The sequence below is a fragment of the Leptosomus discolor genome, chromosome 9 (genome assembly GCF_034619465.1).
Source record: "Leptosomus discolor isolate bLepDis1 chromosome 9, bLepDis1.hap2, whole genome shotgun sequence".
NCBI classification, from domain to species: Eukaryota; Metazoa; Chordata; class Aves; order Leptosomiformes; family Leptosomidae; genus Leptosomus; species Leptosomus discolor.
In genome coordinates, this window is record NC_141399.1 from 47465459 (window position 1) to 47486745 (window position 21287).

At 49.9% G+C, this 21287-nt stretch overlaps 1 protein-coding gene across 2 annotated transcripts in view; it reads right to left on the reverse strand.

Moving 5' to 3' along the window:
• Window positions 1-1120: 1120 nt before the first annotated feature.
• ARHGEF9 (Cdc42 guanine nucleotide exchange factor 9) overlaps window positions 1121-21287 on the reverse strand; it is a 188557-nt gene continuing 168390 nt past the window's right edge. For both annotated transcript variants that reach the window (XM_086469766.1, XM_086469767.1), the window contains 3 exons: window positions 12992-13235; window positions 12204-12272; window positions 1121-1302 (listed from right to left, as the gene is read on the reverse strand). In XM_086469766.1, the coding sequence (XP_086325892.1) occupies window positions 1121-1302; window positions 12204-12272; window positions 12992-13235 (495 nt within the window). The remainder of the gene's footprint in view (window positions 1303-12203; window positions 12273-12991; window positions 13236-21287) is intronic.

Sequence of the window (21287 nt, forward strand, 5' to 3'; positions counted from 1 at the left end):
ACTGTGCGGGCGGGAGTGTGGCCGACAGGATGGGACCTTAGTTCCTGAAGAAAGAAAACTGGCCGTTTGCTGGAGCCCAGCAGCCAGTTTTCCTCTAGCTGGAATGGAGGGCACGAAGCCGTCCGTGTTCGAGCTTTTATCTTTGCGTGGGAAACAAAGATAGGAGTGGGCTTCTCAGAGTCGTGTCTCAGCTTAAAAAGAAAGTAAATCCGAGATAACCCCACAGAAATGAAAGTAAACGCAAAAGAAACAGAAGCCCCTGATGCTCTTTTCTCAGTCTTGCTCCGAGTGTGACCAGATCACACTGAATTGAGAAAAAGACAGCGCTTAGGAAAAAAAAAAAAGGGCAAAAAATGAACGGAGGAACCCCCATCTCTCTCTTCCTAAACAGCTGATGGCCCTTCTGCTTCTTTTCACCTGCCCCCAACGAAACACTTAAAGCCAGAGAAATACTGCGCAGCAGAGCATGGTGCACGGGGGAGCACATCCAGACAGGCACGAGTCAGACCAGAGAATGCAGGACGGGACGGGGAAAGGGTCGATGCTCTTCACTGGAATGGCAACTCCGGGGCCAGCCAAGGGAGGGACGGAGAGGGAGGGAGAGGGAGCAGAGACCTCCCGGCACTCCAAAAAACAAACCACCCCCCCCCCCCATAAATAAAATCAAATAAAATATACACCAATGTAGTCCACGAGGAACTTCGGTGACGAATTCACACAAGCGAGAAAGCATTCTGGGATGCCAATGACGACTCGGATGAAAATGAAGAAGAGGAGAAAAAAAAAAAGGAAAAAAAAAAAAAAAAAAAAAAGGATGTCCAACCAATGAAATAAAATAAAATAGGTCACATGGTAAGAAATCATTGGTGCTTCCTAGTATCTAGTAGCAGATTGCTTCCCAAAAACAACAAAAAAAGTTTTTGGTCCTTCTATATATATACATATATGTATATACATTATTATTTTTAAAATGTGTGTGTGTGTATATATATATATATGTATATATATTTAGTTGCAACAGTGCTTCTCCGAAAAAAGGTCCATCTATAAATATAATTTTATTTATTTTTATTTTTAAATTTTAGTTCTTTTAAGTTAAAATTCTCCATCTCTCTAGGTATTATTTTTTGAATGGTGTTAACCTGCTGAAGTTTTGCCAGAATGGTGCCTGGCTGCGTCTGGGTTCGGTGAACTCGAAGACCTGGGACTGGGATATGCCATCTGTCACCATGTATTGTCCCTGATTTAATGGATCCTGGGGTGGTGGGTAGGCTGGAGGAACCGACTTGGAGTAGCTCACACCTGCATCGATGATTGGGGGGAAAAAGAAACAGATCAGTCAAAGTGCAATTGGGTCAATAGTCTTTCTTCGTCATGCTATCGCTTCTTATCGCTTAATAACCAGGGTCCCCGACAACAGGGAGTCGTGCTAGAGACGGCAAATCTACGGAGGAACGCAGCGGCTGCCTAAACTCTCAGCTCGGAGGCCGCCTACACTAGACCACGACTTGAAGATTCGTTCAAGATCCATTACTTTGGTATCGGCAGAGGTTCGCCTGCCCTCATGGAAAAGTCCTGCGTGACCTAAGGAGGCCCGAAGGCGGCCAGGCCATGCGCAGCATCGCTCTGGTCAGACGAAGGCGGACGCCTGTGCCGCCCAACCCGCTCGCAAACGGAACGCTCGCCGTTTCCAAGCTCCTTTTCGCCCTCCCGCCCAGCTACGCCTCGAAAGCGGTTTTGCCCCCGCATGCCCCGGTGACCAGCCCCCGAGCAGCGTGACCCCCGAGGACCGCTCGGCCCCGGTTCCTGCGCCGGAACGGAGCCGAGCTGCTTGGGAAAGGGAGCGCTCCGCTGCAGGGACCCGCTCCGCTTCAGCGCCCTTCTGCCCGTACGAAGGGCAACTCGTGCCTTTCTCTAGGAACGTTTGTAGGACTTTTCCATAGGGTTCGTTTTAAATTCACCAGTCTGGTTTTCAGCCAAAAACGGCTGCAGGCCAACGCAGAAAAGGCCGATTCTGCTCAATCCAAACTGGTAGCAATGGATGGACTGGCACGGCTACGCTGTCAGGGTCGGGATGCGCGATTCCCACACAGGTGAGTCGCAGCTCCTGTGCGGGACCGGGGCGAGGGGATGCTGCCCTTCCAGCCTTCCCACGGAAAGGGGGAGCTTCAGCAAGCTGGGACCTAGGCAACCTGTTGCGAAGGACGGTGTAGGAAGGGCGGCTCTGGGGGAATGGAAGCGGAGCAGAAGGGAGGCGTGTCACCAGCAAAGTGTAGGCTACAGGGCACAGGAATGGAGCTACGTCTGTGCTTCCTTCCCCGCCACGCCACTGATGAGGGACAATCCCTCCTTCAGCCTCGGGGCAGCGCGATCGGCTGGAAACCACAACTCCAGAGAAGGGCAGGAAGGAGAGAGGAGCGGGGCTCTGAAGCAGGTTGCTGTAAGCTCTGGCCATCTCTGGATCGCCTCTGCTGCACGCAGAACTGCTCTTCCTTCTGCGGGGAGGGCAGCCCCGGGCGCGTGACGGGTGGCAGGCTTCGCAAGGGCCATCTCGAGGCCATTGCCTCCCCTGGTTTTAACCGCAGGAGCGAGGCGACTCTACCCAAGCAGATCAGTGTCCTCATCTGGAAAGCGGGATGGCATCACCCACCTACCTCACACGAGGGTTGTGAAGCTAAATTAATTAATGTTTGTAAAACACTTTGAGATCCTCGGCTGGGAAGGTGCTAGAGAAGGCAAAATACGGTGATTAGCACCCAGGTACCACAGCAACGTGTGTAAAAGAAATGCGACTCTTTGCATTCAGTTAGCGGTTCCTACCCACACACAAACACATGCTTCGTGGGACCAGCGCTGGCCGGCCCGCGCACAGGAAGGCTGCACACAGTCGGGTACTTACAGACAAAGGAAAAAGCCTCACGAAGTGCACTCACGGGGCTCGTCAGACAACTGAAGGCTTTCGTATGGCTTTACGAAAGAGAATTGATTCGCTTCCCCTTGCTATAGAATTTACCAATCGAGGGTTGTTAAAATCCTCAAAAGGTTCAGACCAAATGCAGATACCATCTTGGCTACGTCTAACCGACTTCTCCTTCTTTACGGCAAATACCATCAAGTCAGGCAGCTCTGCCCAGCGCAGGAGGCAACCAAGATCCTTCCTTACAGTGGACAGAAACTGCTCCATCGCTCATACTTCATAACCTTTAACAAATTCATCCCAGTTAACGTTTCAAACTTATTGGAAAAGAACAGCCTGGAGATGTTCTGCATTTGTACCTGCACGCTGGGATACAGCTACTCGTCACCAGGTTTTCTGCTCTGTCTTTCCCAAGCTCCTCTCTCCCGCAGAAGGCCGGAGAGCAGAGCACAGCCCTTGCCGCCCTGGGGTCAAACCTGGACAGGGTCACTTCTAGGGTACCTGAGACGACTTCTGTACCACCCTTGCTGGCAGGCCCCAACAGCCCATTTGGATCGCCCACACTGTGTGACCGAAGCCAACGACATCCCGTACGGGCAGAGCACGGGCTTGAGCTCATCTCTGCCCTGCCCCTTCCGCCCCTTCTTTACCGCTGTCCTGCTCCCAGTTGCCTTGCCGGAAGGCAGTCGGCGTGCGGGCAGGGTGACCCACTGCAGAGGCCGCTCTGGAGGGCAAACTCTAGCCCTGAACCCATACGAGAGTGCAGACACTCTGGAGGCCACCGGCCTTTAGTGCCTTGGCCACTTTTCCCAGCAGAGGCTGGTGAGGAATTTTAGGATCTGCGGGAAGGTTAGGATCTGGTACAGGTACAGCGTTGGGAAAGACATCTGCTTCTGCCTGCTAAGTGGTTTGGATCTTCAGCTGCCCCAAAGGACCAGGAATTACTTCAAAGTCCTTGTGCCACCAAGACTGCTGACTAACATTCCACAACACAGAAGAGCTGTGAATCTAAAGCTGCTACCTAGGGGCACGCAGCCGCTGTTTCTAGCTTTGGAAGACCTCAAAACTACGTGGCTTTAACGACACGGCCCAACGTCGCCTGCATGCCGAGCGGCAGTCAGCCTCGTGATGCATCCCGTCTGCCCTGCTGAGCTGGGCTGAGCTCTTTATTGTCTCTAAACCAATTTGCGGAGGGTGAACTAATGGATTTTAATCATGATACGGAAATGCTAAAGAAATCTCCTGGATCAGCAAAATGTTATGCACTTGGAAGGCTGAAGAAGCAGAGAAAGGACAGTCTGGCTGAAGTCCACTGACATTGATGGAGTTACACTGCAAAGAATGTAATCCATAGTCTGTCTTCTCCAAAAGAGAAAAAGGCAGACTCCCCTGGCCAGATCACTAGCAAACCCCACTCAGTTCTTTCCCAAAATAGCCTTTTCGGTCCAAACTCCCCCAAAATGTCTATCCTTGTTCGAAACATACCCATGCACACAGAGTAAGGAAGCTCCGACTCATATTCTCAAAGCTCTACGTGTGGCCCTGCTGGAGGATCTGGGCTGCTGGCGTTAACGTCTAAGCTGGACCAATGTCAAAAGCTTCTGGCTGGTTCTACCCGAATAAGCAGCCGAGGGTTTGCGTATTTATCGGATTTATCAAATGCCCTCCACGGCCTGAATGATCGGGACTGCGGCTCTCGATGGCATGCGTGGTTACCGGGTGGCTGTGGGCATGCAAATAAAACCAGTTGTGCTCTGGCAAGGCAGGCTGGTAATTCCGTAAGAAATTTTCTTGGAAAACTGGGATACAGCAACACTGTGATACTTTGCAACAGCTCGAGGCGCCCCAAGGATGGCTCTTTTTTTGGGGGGGGGGTGGGGGACGGGACATACCCACGTTCTCGACAAGGTGGAACACGGGAATTGGGGGGGGGGGAAGAGGGAGAGTCACCTGATCTGCACATCTTCAAATCCTGAGAAAGGCCAATTCTGGGGAAAAACTCTGCCAGGTCGGTATTTTTCTATCCTGCTCCCTCATCGGAACTCGGGGCCGTTGTGCAAAATTGCCTCTTGAGGGATTTTTTGTTGCTGTCTGCGCGAAGCCGTAACTCCGCGGCAGTTCAACAGACAGAAACGGGCAAAGCTCTTCTCCAACGCGATTTTGGGCTGCCTGGCGACCAGAATTGAGAGCGCAAAGGGAAAGGCTCGATAGGTAAGTAACGATTTCTAGACACAGCTGCCGCGCTGCCTCTCCCAGGCGCGAGGAAGCAGCTATACACCAATGCCCAGACTTGGAGCTCCTTCTGCTGGTTCGTGCGCAATTCTGCACTGTAGCAGAACGCAGAGGCTGCAGCTGCAGGGGCGAGACCGTTCAGCGGGATGGGGGTTGTGGCAATCTGTTCGTAATGAGAAAAAGAAAACTCCCGGGTTTATAATTTGGCTAGACAAAACGGGTGAAAAGAGAGATGCTGCGCTGTCGGTTGAAACCGTCTTTTTTTAGTACTAGGCAACGTCACTTGGAATCTTTCGGGTTTCTCAGCTCAAAGAAACAATTAAAAAAGATTTAAAATGGTCTCTTTTCCCTTCTAGTTCTTTTTTTTTCAAAGCGTCACTTCTATTTGAGGTAACAACACAGTAGCACTTGAAGATTTAGGAGCATGCTATTAACTCACAGGCAATCCACAAGGACACGTGCAGACAGAGCCAGCTACAGTACAGCAGGACAGCTACATTAACACCGCGCCTCTCCAGAGTTCATACGAAACATACACAGAATACACAGATTTGCCTATATATAACCACAGAAACTTGCCCTACAAGCTGTTTATTCCATCCTCAGCCTCTAAGATTTTACCTTACACAGTGTTCAGGAGCTATTTCACAGGCTTTTCTTCTACCTCGCTGTCTGGGTGTCGTGCTGTTCATTAGCCAGAGCTGAGCGGGAGACACTAAAGAATCAACACCTCGTTCTCTGCTGGCTGAGTGGAGGCTGCTGGTGGGTAGGGAGGCAGCGCTGCGCTAAGGAGCCTGTCCTCTCCCTGTGAGCTCTTGCATCCTTCAGGAGCCATGCTCAAAAATCCCGTAAATTCGGTTTCCTCCCGAATACTGTAACCCAGACACAACGTGGGGTAGCCGGGAACGTACCTCAGGAACGCTAATCGTTGTACAGTTAATGCCTCCTGCGACAGCGACAAGGTGAAGAAATAAGAAGCAGTAATGGCTGGAGGGGTACAGCCCTTTGCCTTTCTTCAGCACGTTTCAACAGAGGATCTCAAAGCACCTCACCACTACTCACTCGGTTGCCGTCACGTTCAGAGCCAGCAGCCACGCCGTGTTTGGTATTGGTTCTGCTCCCTGCCTGCAGACCTGGTTTTGACAGCAAGAGGTGGGGACGGCACCGTGAGCAGAAGGCAGTCCTGAGAGCTGCGGACTTGATCGGTTCACGCTCCCACGCTCAACTACCCGACTCGGATTTGGGTCATCCTCGCCCGGCTCAAGAGGAATTCAGGTGGTGCGCTAGCCGTGGCTCTTCACACAGCTGGGGATTTTACTCAAAGGCCTGGCAGAGGCAGGTATTACCAGGGATGGGACCGGGGAGGAGAACGAGCCTTAGCTCCCTATTCTAACCTCTAGCCTAACTTCTCTGTTTTGGGGGAAAAGGGAGGGAAAAGGGCGAACTGCAGCCTGAGGAAAGCAACAGCAGAAAACAGTCGTCTTGTGTCCTGGCTATTCCACAGCCAACCACAGGATCGACAAATACTGAGGTAACTTGACCTTCCTGAGTCTATTTATCAAGTCTGTTACTGCAACCTGATGTCATTAGACTAGACGTTATGATAATGATCCCTCATGCGATAAGCGAAAGCTAAGAGCGGCAAGATGGAACACACGATACTGGGGCTTTATCAATCAAAGCCAGGTGAAAACGAATTTATCTCATCTTGTATTTATATAGTTCTGTACACTGATAGCAAAGATCACGCCGTCGGTTTCATGGATAGGAAGAGATCCGTTCATCCATCGCTGCCCTGAAATGCAGCCTCTTCTGGGTACCAGCACTGCCCCTAACCTAAAATACCTCCCCGAACTGCGAGCGCAGGAGCACTGGGGCTGACAAACTCCTTTTGGTTGGCATCTCAGCGTGACATTGATGTCCACACCGGGGCTCTTCAAATGAGGGCCAATGGGAAACCCAAGAGGCCCGTTTCGCATCTCACCAAAACACTCCCCTGGAGAATTTCCTCGGAAGCGCGTGCCCATTGCCGAGTCACCGGTACCATCCTTAGAGGTCTCCCCCCAGGAATTTATCCATGATTTGCCTCAGCCTGTGCGTCCGACGGCACCTCAGAGGACGCTGCTGGCGGACCCGAAGCACGCAGCGCTCGGGCGAGGCGCCGATGGGCACCGCCTAACGCCTGCCTTTGGGAGGTCCCGGGTAGGGCCTGTATTTTACAAGCAATGGGACGAGCTCCGTGATTTCTCTGACTCTGTGGGGAAATATCACCGAGAACATGATTAGCCCCGTTCTTTCACCTACGCTGTGGGAAGCTCTCTGAAAAAAAGGAAGGGAAGTGACCCCGATTATCTGAAAATGCAAATATCCCTCTTTGTTTGAAAGCGGTTAGTCTAAGTGTTGCTCAGTCTCCTTCAATCCCCCCGAGGCTGTGCCTACATGTGTGAATAGGATGGGGAAACATGTCAGGGCCACGTCAATCTTGTTAGCAAGGAAGATGCAATGAAATAGGCTTAAACACTCAGGAGAACCACAGGAGGTACCTGCAGACTCCGTTACCTGGTAAGAGACCTGTCCTTGCCAGCTGGATGAAGCCAGCACAAGCGTGCTATCATGCGGTCGCCTCGTTTTGCTACGCAGGCTTGCTGGGGGAGAGCTTGAAGTGCGGAAGTCAGAGAAAAGCTGTGGGGTGTTTGGGTCGGGGTTTTTATGACATAGCTCGTGGTAAGCTCAAGTGATCAGAAAGGAAGAAATTATCAGGAAAATTCAGTGATTCAGAGGGTGTTTTACTGGCAGGCCAAAGCAGTTCACGCTGGCTGATGATTTAACCCCTGCTGGCTTTGCATAGCTGAGTATTTATGGGCAAATTTAATGACAGCATCCTTCTAAGCTCAGGGCTAGGGGTGATGGTGACTGACTATCTGTTTCCCTCCTTCCCCGAGTCCCAGACCACCAGGCTAAAGACTCGTCTGGGCTGAGGGCATCTGCTTTGGTGAAGCTGTGGCACAGTGCAGAGGAGGATACACAGGACAGAGAGAAGGGCTTGGAGGAGCTGGCTCATAGCATGGGTCTGAAGGGCTCTCCTGGGGTGGGAAACCCTCCCAGGTAGCCCTAAGGTCACTTCTTTAAATTGGAACAGATAGTTCGTTTTCCAAAACGGAAACATGAAGTGGGAAATGGCGCTTTAAGAATGGGGTCTCCTTCCTGGGCACCGGAACCTCTCATCCCCCTGACACCCCTGGCTGCCTGCTTCTAGGAACACGAGCAAAAATCCCTTAGCGTGTACACGCTGTGCTGCATGGGGGGAGCTGTGCACAAAGGTGGGGATCCGAAAAGTTCCTGGATGTTTCTGAAAGCTGCAAACACCAATCGTTGGGGGAGACTGGAAGTGGCCAGCAGAACAGATGCCCTTGATGGATAGAAGCAGTAAGGGAGCCTTCTGTTTTCAGACACTTAGAAATGGAAAAAGCACCCTGGATAATGCTGGGTCTGCGTTACGGATGGACTGGAGATCCACGAGGGATCCATTTTCAAGGGAACTTTCGACTCGTTTCCGCAGCTTTAGGCAATAATGGGCACAATTCTGGAAGCACAACCCGAAGCTGTCTCAACGTCGCGGTGTCAGTGCAGGCAGCGAAGGCCCTCAGTGGCACCTGGACTTATCTGCAGAAAAGCTGCACACTTGATGGGCTGTAGCTTAAAAAGGGCTGTGGGGTTTTTTGTTGTTTTTGTAAGTCAAGACAAATCAATTTCTCTGTTACTTTACTATTTCTAGGAGACACCACACTGACTTCTATTCCCAGGTACCACACCGACATCGAAAGAAGCCAAAGGGCAGTAACCAAGAGGCAAAATCTTGAACAATCAATGCAAAAAGAAAAAAACCACAACAACAAACAGCCCTTTTCTCTCTCTGTTGGTAAGGTGCGGAGCCAACGCGACCATTTCCTTTATGTCTGATGGACGTAAAGAAGGCCAAAAATGGGTTTAATGCTGTCTTAAGGCACCTGGTCTCCTATCGTTACGTTTTGCCCAATCCAACAAATAGTGCAAATCCTAGTTATATTGCTGAAATCTGGCCTTGGCCCTCACTGAATCCATCTGGAAGGAAGCCTGGCACCGCATGATTCCTGCGCAGGCGCGAGCGCCAGGAGGGGTTGCTTCCAGAGGGGCCCGACTTGTGCCCCACACGCAGGACCCTCATTTTGGGATCAAAAACTTCTCAGAACACCGAGAGTTGTGTTCTCTCTTAATCCCCTGGACAAAGCTTCCATTAGTTTAAATAGCAGAGTTTTAAGGTTTCTCCTCCTGCTACCAGCTGATGTCTCGGCGTCTCTCCCTCGCCTGCTGCAGCGAGCGATAGTTTAAATGCTTCCTTTCCAACAGCCAGCTCCAGAGCAATACTTCTGGGAGGTGTGGTACAACAGCGCATGAAATAAGCGGCAGTTTATACTATTTGAAAAATGTTTTTCTGCTTCACCTCTAGCAAAGTTGATTGCATTTTCCATTTCACCTCCTTCACGGCTTTTCTCTCTTAAGTATTCTGTGACAGGGAAATTACCACGGTTTCCCATTTAAGAGGAGGAGAGAACAACGGAGATAATCTAGAAACAAGCCTGTAATAGGCATCCACTGACACGGGAGCAGAGCTCTCGACACGGCACGTCGAGCTGTTGAGCCGTCAAGCCCCGCTGTAGCCACTGAGACCTGTCCTGCAAAGTCTGTAAATCTGAATACTTCAGTTGAATGCAGTGGAAGTATTCCTGCTGCTACAGGGCTTCGCCGCTTGCCAGGGATAACTGATCTCCGAAACCAACTCAAAGCCCCTTCCAACGCTACTGGCGTGCCGGGGGAGGCGGCGCGGGCAGGGCCCAGGCAGCGCACGGTGCCTGCAGGCAGCAACCTCCTGGCAGAGGCACGGCCACCCGCCTGCCCCCAGCCCCGAGGGCTGCCCCTCAGCCTCGGCAACACGGCCCCGAGGGCCTGCCAAGGGCTTTGGCAAAAAACCCCCGTTGGCAGCGCGCGTCAAATGCATACAGCAAGATTCAAAAAAATCAGTCGCTGCGAGCCAACTCTCAGGAATTTCCTCCTACCTCCCTCTTCCCAGTGATGCCACCAGCTCTCTGCTCCGGCAGCCTCGTGCCTCTCTTTGGGTCTTGGGCCCAAGACAAACCACAGAGTAAGAAAACTAAGAGTTTGCAGCAAAACGTTCAGTGCCGGTACTTAATTTAATTCATCTGAGACTGGACTATGATTACCACACTGCAGGACAAAAGAAACAGAGCTACTAATTTGTTGTTTTTCAGATTTCACGTCTTAAAACAACCAGGCTTCGCTTAACGTGATGCTTGGGGTCTGAGTGAATTTCTGTCTGACTCGAGGACTTCATCTCATAAAAAGAACTGCCAGTGTTATGGCAGAAGCTCGTTCTTCATCAAAGAAATGCTGACTGGTGTTTTAGGAGCTAATTAGTTTTATAGCCAGAGAAGCCTAAGATAACAGCCCCTCCTTTTTCATCTCAGAGAGAAAGAGAGAGAAAGAGAAAGAGAGAAAACAAGAGAGCAATTGCCGTGTGAGAAACAAGTACGGTTAGGCGTGTTCTATCTGTCAGGATGCAAGTCCAGTGCTTTAAGTGGGAATACCGGTAGGCATGCTCAGGCACCTTTGAACTGTGTCACTTAATGACTGAACAGCCCAATTATTAATTAATTAACACCGTAATTAATTAATAATATAATTAACTGAACAGCAAATAATCATTTAAACTGGTTTTGTCATGGCCATCATGCAAGTCAAGAGTCTCTGATCTGCCGTAATCGCCGTGGCCGCTTCCATGCCGAGGGACGAGCATGCTGGTGGGAAGGGGCGAACCTGCAAAACCGAGCTCGTGGCAGCGGCCTGAACTACGTGTACGTCGTGTAAGAAACCCCCCCTGGGCCCCTTTTCTGGGTGCGTGCCTGCTTTGAGGTTAGAAAATCTGGCCAGGAGAGTTTTTTGGAGAACATCTCAGAAGACAACACAGGAAGTTAGTAGAGAGGAGAAGACTAATGACAATGGAAAGACACAGCAAACCAAGGAGTTTACAGTTGGCCTAGCAAACCACTACTGGACCAGCAAAGCCAGTAGACAACAAACAGGTGAGGCAGAAAGCAAAGAGCTCCTTCAACTTTTGCAAAAAAGCAACCCAATGCCTGTACAGAGCGGGGACGAATCTGCCTGGAACTGCCTACAGCCAAGAAGCGATGAGTGCTCTCCAACCCCATCCATAGGCCTAGTTGTGCCACGGTACTTTGGTAACGCATCGGTATGTCTACGGCTTCGTGAAGCTTTGGAAAACTCGAAAAATGACCTCTCTGACTTTCCCTCTGTATTTAGGATTTCAAAACCTGTAGCTGCAGGAGTTATTGTGAGAGATAATTAACGCTGGCTGGTTTTCACCAGTTGAGACTGTGTAATATCTAGCATGGCATTTATTAGTTGGCTGTAGCCTGCCTGGGTGGCGAAATGAATCTGATATTAGAGAGATATAATGTCTTTACTAAGCTACTTTATTTCCTAGAGCTGATGCTCCTGTGCTGTCCTTAAAAAATTACAGGTAGCCCCAGGAAACATGAGTGTCCCCCTTCCAAAAGCAGGAAAGGGGTAGATCCCTCACCACCTCCAGTATTTTAGCCACCTTCCTTTCTTTGCTAACGGGAGACAGACATCGGGAATTAGCAGAACCCCTACACATCTCCGCACTCACTCCCATTTCCACCTGAGATAAACAACTGAGATAGATTTCTGCCCCCAGGGACAGCTTCTGGACATCAGACTGGAGACACGAGATCAAATTCATCTCTGGTGAAATTCCACTGGCTTCAACCACATTAGACCAGAGATTAATTTGGCCCACAGATACATTAAGAAAGGATACAAAGCACAAACGGTATTTTATAAAAAAAGAGAAAGGGGAGGGGGAAATTCAAGGGGGACGCTGGATCCTAACCCAGCAGGATTCAGCCCAGCCCGCTCCACCCTCACATCACCAGGCACAGTGCATGTTGCCGGTTACCTTTTTGCTTACTGACTTTCTTTACTGTCATTGCCGCTTGCCGCTTTTGATTTTCAGAAATTTCAAAGCCTGGAAAAGGGAACACGGCAAACACAATTCAGAAGGTTGCTTACAAAGCCTCTTTTCCTTTTGGGGAGGGGAGGGGGAATGTTCTGCGCTGTTTGGCAACCACAGAACGCCCTAGGTGGCAAAGCATCGCCCAGGGAGCTGCGCGTACGGGCAGGTATTTAACTGAAAAGCAAATCCTCCTTGAAAGGACAGGCCTCTCTCTGATCTCGCTCGTGCAGGGGCTGTATCAAAAGTAGGAGCAGACCCATTCTTATTTATACAGGATCACAAACGTGCCCAGTGCGTTACGCTGAGCCAGACAAGCTGAGCCCGAACTGACACGGGTGACAGTCAATTTAGGGGCTGATGCGGAGGGAAGGGCACGGCTGGTAAGTCATGGACTTCGCCGCCCTCCTGCCCTGCCCGAGCCGTGCTTAACCCGAGCAGAAACGATGCAGCCAGGAGGCTCGGAAGTCAGATGGCCAAAGACTTCCTTCTCCCACAGCACCCACAGAGGTCCAGGCTTGAAGCTACGGGCAGAATTTGTTTATTGAGGGCCAAAAATAACAGTAACTGAATTGGAAAGAGACCTGCGTAGGATTGGGAGAGCAACCAAGGACATCTGAGCAAGGCTGAACTGTAACTCTACTACCGAAAAAAAAAAAGTGGGCTTCTCCAACAGTTGGGGCTAAATTAAGCATTACCACAATCTCCTTTCAGATTCATTTCATATTCCTCACCTATCTTTTCATCTTCTTTTACCATCTTCCTTTCTTCTCTGAAAGCTCTAAGCCATCGTAACTTCTCCTCCAGTTTCTTGGCAAAGAATAAGTGCATTTCCTCAGTCTCCTTGTTATGAAGTTTGAAGGCATTCTTCATGCTGACATTGAAGTCATCATCTCTCCCATCTTCTATATCCACCACTTCGTATTTATCCATGTCTATGCGACCTTTGTAATACAGAATATCTCTTCGTATCAGATCCTACAGAGAGAAAAGGAGAGATGGGTTGATCGTAAGATACTTACAGAGGCTGAACTCGGCAGGGAATTCATGGGAGCGCTGAAGAAAAGAAAGAAGTAATGGTGGAACCTGGTCAGGTTCTTCAAGCCTCATCTGCTGCAAAGACATTTGTTGGTGGCCAGACAAACAGTGTAGATCATAGGCATAAATAAATAAAATACAGATCTTCATGCTGCAAAATTGTGCTTGTAGGCATGAGGAAATGCCTTTGAGCAGGTAACATACTTCCATCATTTTCCATGGTGGGAAGTTCTGTTCCATAGGACGAGGAACCAGAAAATAGAGGCTACCGGCCTGATGGGATTCCTGTGCTGCAGGCGAGGCCGAGCAGAGGCATAAATCCTGGGAACCCAGCTGGCATGTTTGGCAGTGCAGATCTTTTGTTTTCCAAACATATTCTCAGAGCTGGGGGGATGGGTCTCTGCCCCTTCTCCTTGGAACCCATTTCCCATTCATACACAACTCATGGGTGACAAGACCACCCTGATTCTCAGTTCAAAGAACTCCTAACCCAGGTCTGGCCTACTAGGCCCTGGTTTTAACCTTTTGAGCCAGCTTAAATTTTCTCTTTTTCTCTCCTTGATGTTTATAACCTTTACGACCAAACCTGTTCATCCTCATCTCCTTTCTACGCTGATTATTCCTGCCCCTTGTTTTTCAGCAGCAGCTCATTTCTCTGTGTTGGGCAGGGAGAAGTAAAACAGTCTTCGTTATTAATTTTTCAGAACTCGTATGAGAACACCCACAGCTCTGCGGCTGTTTGACATGCCCAGCACAACCTCCGCTCCGTGCAGCAGCCGTGCAGCGGTGCCGTGTGTCGGCTACCGTGAGCCCCCCCAGCCGAACCACGGAGGTCACGCGTTCCCAGCCGCTGGGAGACAGCCATAGGTGGAGGCGGCACTGAAAACCAAGTGTTTTGAGATCTACTGTTCCAGCTGCTCAACCACAGATGGGAAATGGTGGATGCTGATAAGCTGTAGTAAAACCCAGACCATTCCCTCCTTACCCTCTTCATACTTATTTTGGCTTTGCCCATCAAATTTTGTACTGCCTTTACTAGAACTATTCCTGATTTATACTGGTGTAAGAGAAGCGCTGGCCCCACATCTCTGTGCCTTTATAGGAACAGATAACAAGAAATGATCAGCAGAAACCAGAACATTAATTATAGTCACGACCACATAAGGTGATCCAAGTTACAAGGCATACATATTTAAAAAGCAAAATTCAGCAACACACAACCAAGGTTTCCTTCCTCTACCCACTCCCCAAAGCCAATATTTAGGTGTATTAAATTCATTTACCTTAAATACTTTTTGATTTTTGAGAGTGCCCCAAAAATAAATGCTATGTCAAAGGATTCATTTAAGAGGAAAACCAAAATCAATGTACAGCATTTATTTACTCAAGTGTGATCTAGTAGCAAGGTTTTTTAAAGATAAGCAGTAGGTCTTATTTTAAACAAATCATTAATCTGGGAAAATAAACTGTACGTCATAATTATTCCTGCTCGTGGATCTGCCAGGCGGCATTAACAACCACGAGCCAGGGCACTGTCCAGAAGCTCGTAGCCTTTAAAACCTGGCTTCTTCCTCTGGAGCGCCCGGGGCGGGGGGAAATTCCATTAACAGATGTATTATACAAGTATCTTTCTCTAGTCTGCAGGCTTCGAGTAGCGGTGCTGTCCAAAACATAAGAAAACAGTATTTGGGGCCGAATATGCAATAGAAAATCTTTTCTGTTTTGTCCTAACTTGGGAAAATGACTTCTTTCCTCTCCCTCTGCGCCCAGCGAAGCGCTGAGAAAAGGCTGTAAGCGTCACGCTAAGCTTGTTCAATTAAATCAATACTGTGCACTGTGCTTAAATCTGAGTCTTGGGCTAGTTCTCAGAACCAGCATTTATCTTCACCACGTTCTGAAAAGCACTTGATAACAACTCTCAGAGGACGAAAGACGTGCTCCTTCAATTAGCTACACCAGCAACCACTCCTCTTCCCACTGCTGACGAAACCTTCCCAACCACACCACTGAACAGGCTGTGCCCGTGAGTGAGATGGGTGAAGCGGCACCAAACGTACTCTTCTACGCCATATTCACCATTATGTAGAGATTTGTTCATCAAAGGTGTTACAAGAATAAATAATCACAGTCATCCTTCACGCCACGCCCTGAAAAGACAAGGCTCTGTGCATTAGCTTTTTTCTTAAACATCCTAACCACGTTTTTTCCCCCTCTTATCTCTCCAATTTTGATTTAGAAAACATTACAAGCTATTTTTAATAGCTAATGCTAAGTGAACGTTTTAACAGCTTTGTGGTGGCTTTGCACTTGCAGAGGACAACGCGTCTGGTTTGGACGTGTCCGACTGAACCGCTCCACACGTTTCCCCTCCGAGGCTGCAGCGGGAACAATCGCTGCCTCCCGCCGGGCTTCTGCGGGGCGTGTTAGAGGCTCCCGTGTTTTGCAGGTGTCGCTGAGCACTGGATGTGAAGGGAAGAGCGTTGCCGAGGAGCTACTGAAGGAGCAATGAGGAGATAACGGGATCACACAAGTGCTTTTGGAAATAAAGTGGCCCCACAGAACATCACTGTTGGTGAGAACGGAAGGGTGGGGAAGCAGCAGCTCGGCTATCGAGATGGACTGCAGCAAACACGAGGAAACGCTGTAGTTCTGCCCTTGAGCGCTGAGCAAGCGCACGGGTGAATGAGGGGAAACCAGTAAGTGCAAAGCTCCTGCCCGCCGCTTCTCCTTTCATTTTGAGAAGAAACTTCAGGAAGGAATCTAGAAGAAATGAAGCATCTTCTCTCCCAGAGCTCTCAGGCTCCAGCTTGGCAAGAGCTTTCTGGGGGAGAAACAGCCCCTGGAGCAGGGGGAGGCCCACAGGAGAGAAAGGGGCTGACACGGAAGAAGATGAAACCACCCCAAGAGGCACCGAAAAGCTAAGGAGCTCAGAGCAAGTCCATGCCGTGTGTTTCCTTCATGCTCCCACAGAAGAAGGACCGTTCCCCACTCGTTGACCATGAACTCCAGCGCCGGTACCCAGAGTTTTTGAGAGACCCGTTATTTTTCACAGAGTGGTCGAGCGCATAAACACGGCGGTGAGCTGCATTTGTCTGCACATGGAAGATGCTTTATACACCCCTGGTTTTGAGAAAGTTCAGTCCATAGAGCAGACTAATAACTGTAACTGGACAATGGCATTTTTAACGGGCTACGAGCACTCCTCCGTTCTTCCCCTCTTCTTGCCAATGTTCAACAAATGGATATTATTTCCCAACTGACTAAATTTTAGCAACCAGAGTATGGGAAGCATAATAATTATTTGATCCGTGGCTCTTTTATCACATATGTTCCTACGGCTCTCAAAGAACAACACGTATTACTTGGCTCCTTAGTGCAGCATGGGCATCTTCCAACGCCCTTGGCTGACACCGTAACTGATTTCAACACAACTTAGGACTTCCCCTGGGCCACGTGAGAGACGTAGAGCGAACAAGGCCAAACCCCTGGCCAAGAGACTAAAAATTCGGGGGACGTGCAGGCAATGAAAGCAACGCTGCTTGGCGTGACTTCTGCCAGAGGCAGCCAGAAAGCCCGTAGCAGCGTCGCGAGGTGAACCTTGCTGTTCTGCACTCCATTCCTGCCGAGCGTGGGACCGTCTTTCCTTTCTTCAAGCCCATAAACTGACCCAAACGAGCACACACGAGATACGGGAAAGCAGCTGCGTGGCTGAGGATGAGAAAGGACGGTTAAACCGCCTGGGGTAGGTCCTACGTGTCAGAAGGACAAAGCAAATGCGTGCCCACAAAATGGAGATTGATCAGGTACGTAAGTAGCCACAGTGTCGAAAGGAGCTCAGGCTTAGGGGAGGGCAGAAACAGCAGCTGGGACAGGCTGCTGCTATTACTCCTGATAATCCCGGGGATAACATACGAGGGAATTGGGAAGAAATTACTAAACTATAGAGTTTACCTTCATTTCTACGCTGGCTACATTAATACAGTATTATATATTATCCTGTCTATATGATGACGACCAGCTGGTTTGCACTGTCCAGTTTTGAATGTCATACAAAATCATTTTCTGTAGTTAAATAAGAGCAAGAAAATATAAAAAGAGAGAAAAAGACTCTCAAAACCTGACGAGTGGGGAAAGGCCAAAGAAACGGAGTGGTTTAATCTAGAAAGGACATAAATAAAAAGGAATGTGCTATTGGTATGCCAATATGTGAAAGCTGCTTCTCTTCTAAGGAGGCTGGTGATCAATTATTCTCCATTTTGATTGCGGCTTGGCTTAATTTACCACAAGGGAGAAGAGGATTAGATGCTTGGAAGAAAAAGCTTTCTAGCTGTAAGAGTAGTTAAACACTAGAACAGACAAAATATGGAAGTCTTGGGACAGCATTCCTTGGAGATTTTCAAAAATAAGGTTAGACAAACATCCGTCAGAGATGATCTGAGTATACTTAATCCTGCGAAGGGAATAGCTAATCTCCTGGGGTCCTTCCCAGCTCTGCATTTGGACGATGTCTAAGAGAAAGGTGACAGATGGAGGAGAAAACAGGATGAGAGCAGGTAGGATTAGGGGACTTCAGGGGCGGTGTGGGAGAAGCCCCAAGGCGCAGAGCGGGACAGCAAGCACGAGGAGCAGTGACACAAACCTGCAGTCCCTGCAGACGGCATCCAGATTGCACTGCATGGCTCTTAAAGAAATTGGTGCATCTAGGTCATTTGCACTTATTTGTCTAAATATGATCATTTTTTTACCCTACAGCTCCTATGATTGCCTTTTCTTTGCCTAGCCGAGGTTAATTAAGCTCTTCTGCATATCGCTCTGCAGTCTGTTCACGTACGATGTACTAAGGAAAAGATAAAGCCAAAGAAAAGTAATATTTGATGGGAGCACAAAACAAAGTTTTGACACGCTACACAAACCTAGCACCATTCTGCTCTCTGCATTTCCTTTGTCGGACCTAAACGTCCCCGTTTCACCGGCCCCTCTCTGAAGGGGGGAGGTGACTTTCTCTAGCCGCGCTTGAAAGAAAAAAAACCCCACATCTGTGACCTTCGTAAGGAAACCACGGTGGAACTTTTACTGGAAAACCTGAAGATCTGAAGTTGGGATGTGGCTTCTGCAATGAACGATGCACCTGCCCCCAGATGCCTGCAGTGGATATCGGTCTCCGTGGGAAGGATTGCCCCTGTAAATCAGGCTGTTCAATAACTCTTACGATTAAATTCTACTTGTCTTTAGTACTGCTTCCTCCTCCTGCCCTCTAGCTCTCATTTTCTTCTGCCGTCAGTACCCCAGGCCACAGCTGCGTGTGCCACGCACCGCCTTTGCGCGCCGGCGTTGTGCAAGACCCTGTCAGAGTGAAACCCTCCCGCGATGCTGCAGAGGAAATACAATATTAACCACCAGGAGGGCAGTCGGCCTGTGCAGTCGATGGCTAGTGCAAAATGGCAGCAGAATTAAGGGCTAATTCAGTGGCTTAAGCAGCACACAAGGAGGAACTTTTCCCCTCCATCAGAGGGCACAGGTAAGCACTTGAGAGGACCTGGCCTGCTACGTGTCCCAGGTAATTTGCTCCGTTAGCTCTGCGTGCAGCCATCTTCATGCGTTTCAGAAACTCCTCCTATTTATTTCTTAGTGGGTGGCGTGCAAGGATGGACGGGGAGGTTTTAGGAGGATTTCAGGACGGCACATTTTTTCCAAGAGCTATGGTTTACACTATGCTAGGTCACACTCTGCTTCTCATGCATAAAACAAATCATCTGTAAAACACAAGCGGAGAAAGAGCCATTTCCAGCCATGAGTCATTAGATCCCTCTTACGAGCTGACAATACAAAAGATGCCGACCACAGAATAATCCCTTACAAGTTTCTCATTGCCTATGTAGGTTTTCGGTCCTCCCCGTGGTCAAAATCCTGCATATCCCAATGGCAAAGTAGTTTCAAAATGACTCGGGGAGGAATTAATGCGCTCCGAGTACAGGGATGCAACCAGGTCTTCCGAGCGCAGCTCCCGAGGCTGGCAGGGACTGGCTGCGGGCCTTCGGGTGAAACGCAGCTTCTCCCTCAGTCCTCGCCCACCCCTGTAAGGGGATAAGGACATCTGCTTATTTTACAGGGCAACTGGGAGCTGTAAGTAACCAGCGAAAGATGCGTCGAAAGCCTTCGATGGTGGATCTGTGACAGCTCCAAGCCTTGTAAGAACAGCTTCCCGTGACACACGCGGCGGGACTGGGAGCTGGCAGACCGAAGGGAGGCAGAGAGGAGGTTCCAGGGACGCGGCCTGTGGGTGGCAGAGGCAGCGTGGCACCCATCCCTCCGTCCCTCCTGCGAGGCAAAGCGCGGTCTGAGGAACACGCAACAGGGCGGCTCTTCCGCAGGCGATCGGCACTCCGTCCCCGCCCCAGCTTTACAGAAGATCACCCCAGCAGAGGTCTCCTGAGACGGTCACCTCTTGCTGACAGCGCAGAGGCGCCCGAGGGGTTTTTCCCCTCGCTCCTCCCTACCCGGAGGTCACAGCTTGGAGTGAGGAGTGTCGCTGGTGAAGCCGAAGCCCTCGCAAGCGCTCACGGGGCTGGAAGGCCGAGAGCGTTACGCTACGCGCACACGGATCAGGCAAAGCCAGGGCTTGCCTGAAACAACTAAGAACTGAAACGTAACACAGACGAGGCCGCGAGGTAGCAGCGTGCTCAGTATGAAAAGCAGCAACCCCTGCAGGCTGTTTTTGCCCAGGAGAAGACGTGTTCTTCAGGCACCAAAGGAGAACGGGGATCCAAGGATGAGGCTGAAGAGAGACCCGCCTACAGGCAAGCTCTACAACTTGGTGAGGAGCTGATGTTGAAACAGTCGATGAATAGCGAATAGCTGATGCTGGAATTGGGAAAAGACTAAACCGGGGTCCATAGTAACTGCACCCAAACACCAACCCACAATTTGGAAAAGGTTTGGAAAAGGCTGAGTTGTTGTCACGGGTTAGGGCTCAAACCAGGACAGTCTTTTGCACTAAGGTGTGGGTCTCAGACCCCTCTCCGATGGTTTCTCGTTGACCAGACTGCAGAGCTAGAATGGAAGAAGCAGAGGGAATGAGTAGGGGTTTTCAGTTTACCCCTGAAATTTGTCCTGATTTTCCTGCCTGCCTGCTCTCTGTCTTCACTCTGCCCAGCCTGCCGTGAGCAATGAGAGCATGGCACGCTGCCACTTTGCCATGTCTTTGGGTATCTTTAGTCATAAGGGCTTTCAACATTCTTTGGCTTTTTAAAAAAAGATTCAGAGCCTACATTTTTAAAATCTAATCTACCTTAAAGCGACCCTTTGAAGAAAGCAGCCCGGCCTGCTTTTCACGAACACCAAGGACACAGTTTTCCGTGGCGTTTGTTCATTTAACTTAACCCTACCGCGGGCTGATTTTGAAGACGGGACAGCTACACACCGTTCTCATCGACCTCCCCGGGGCCTGAGTGCATTCCAAAACTGGGCCTCTCCTCTGTCCAAATGAGACCCTAAACCTCAATGAATCCTTCTGAATGTTTTTTGTCCCAAATATCCTTGATATCCGAAAATAAATCTAAGCCCTGCTAAGCGGCTGGATGCCAGCGACGGGGAGCTTTGCTATCGCCCTGTCGGACGCAGCAGCTGAACCAGCCTTTCAGAGCGGGGAAATGGGGTCTGCACAGCGCAACCTGGAGACGCAACGAGGGATGGATCGTGTTAGAGACGGGGGGACGTAGCACCACCTCCGCGACACCACCTCGGCCTCTCGCCTCCTACCGCAAACTTCCTAGGATGGGCCAAAATGCTCGTTCCAAGGTTCCCTAGGGGCTGCCAGGGGAAGAGGGGAGCCGAAATCTCCGCGATGCCGGTTTACGTAACTCCTCCTTGCACAAGGACAGCTGTGCTGGGGAGGTCGGCAGATTCCTGCCAAATTATTCAGCAGTGTCTGTCTCCTGAGTTTGGAAAGAGACGTTTGATTCATCCTCGCCAGCTCCATGAAGCTGCAGTGTG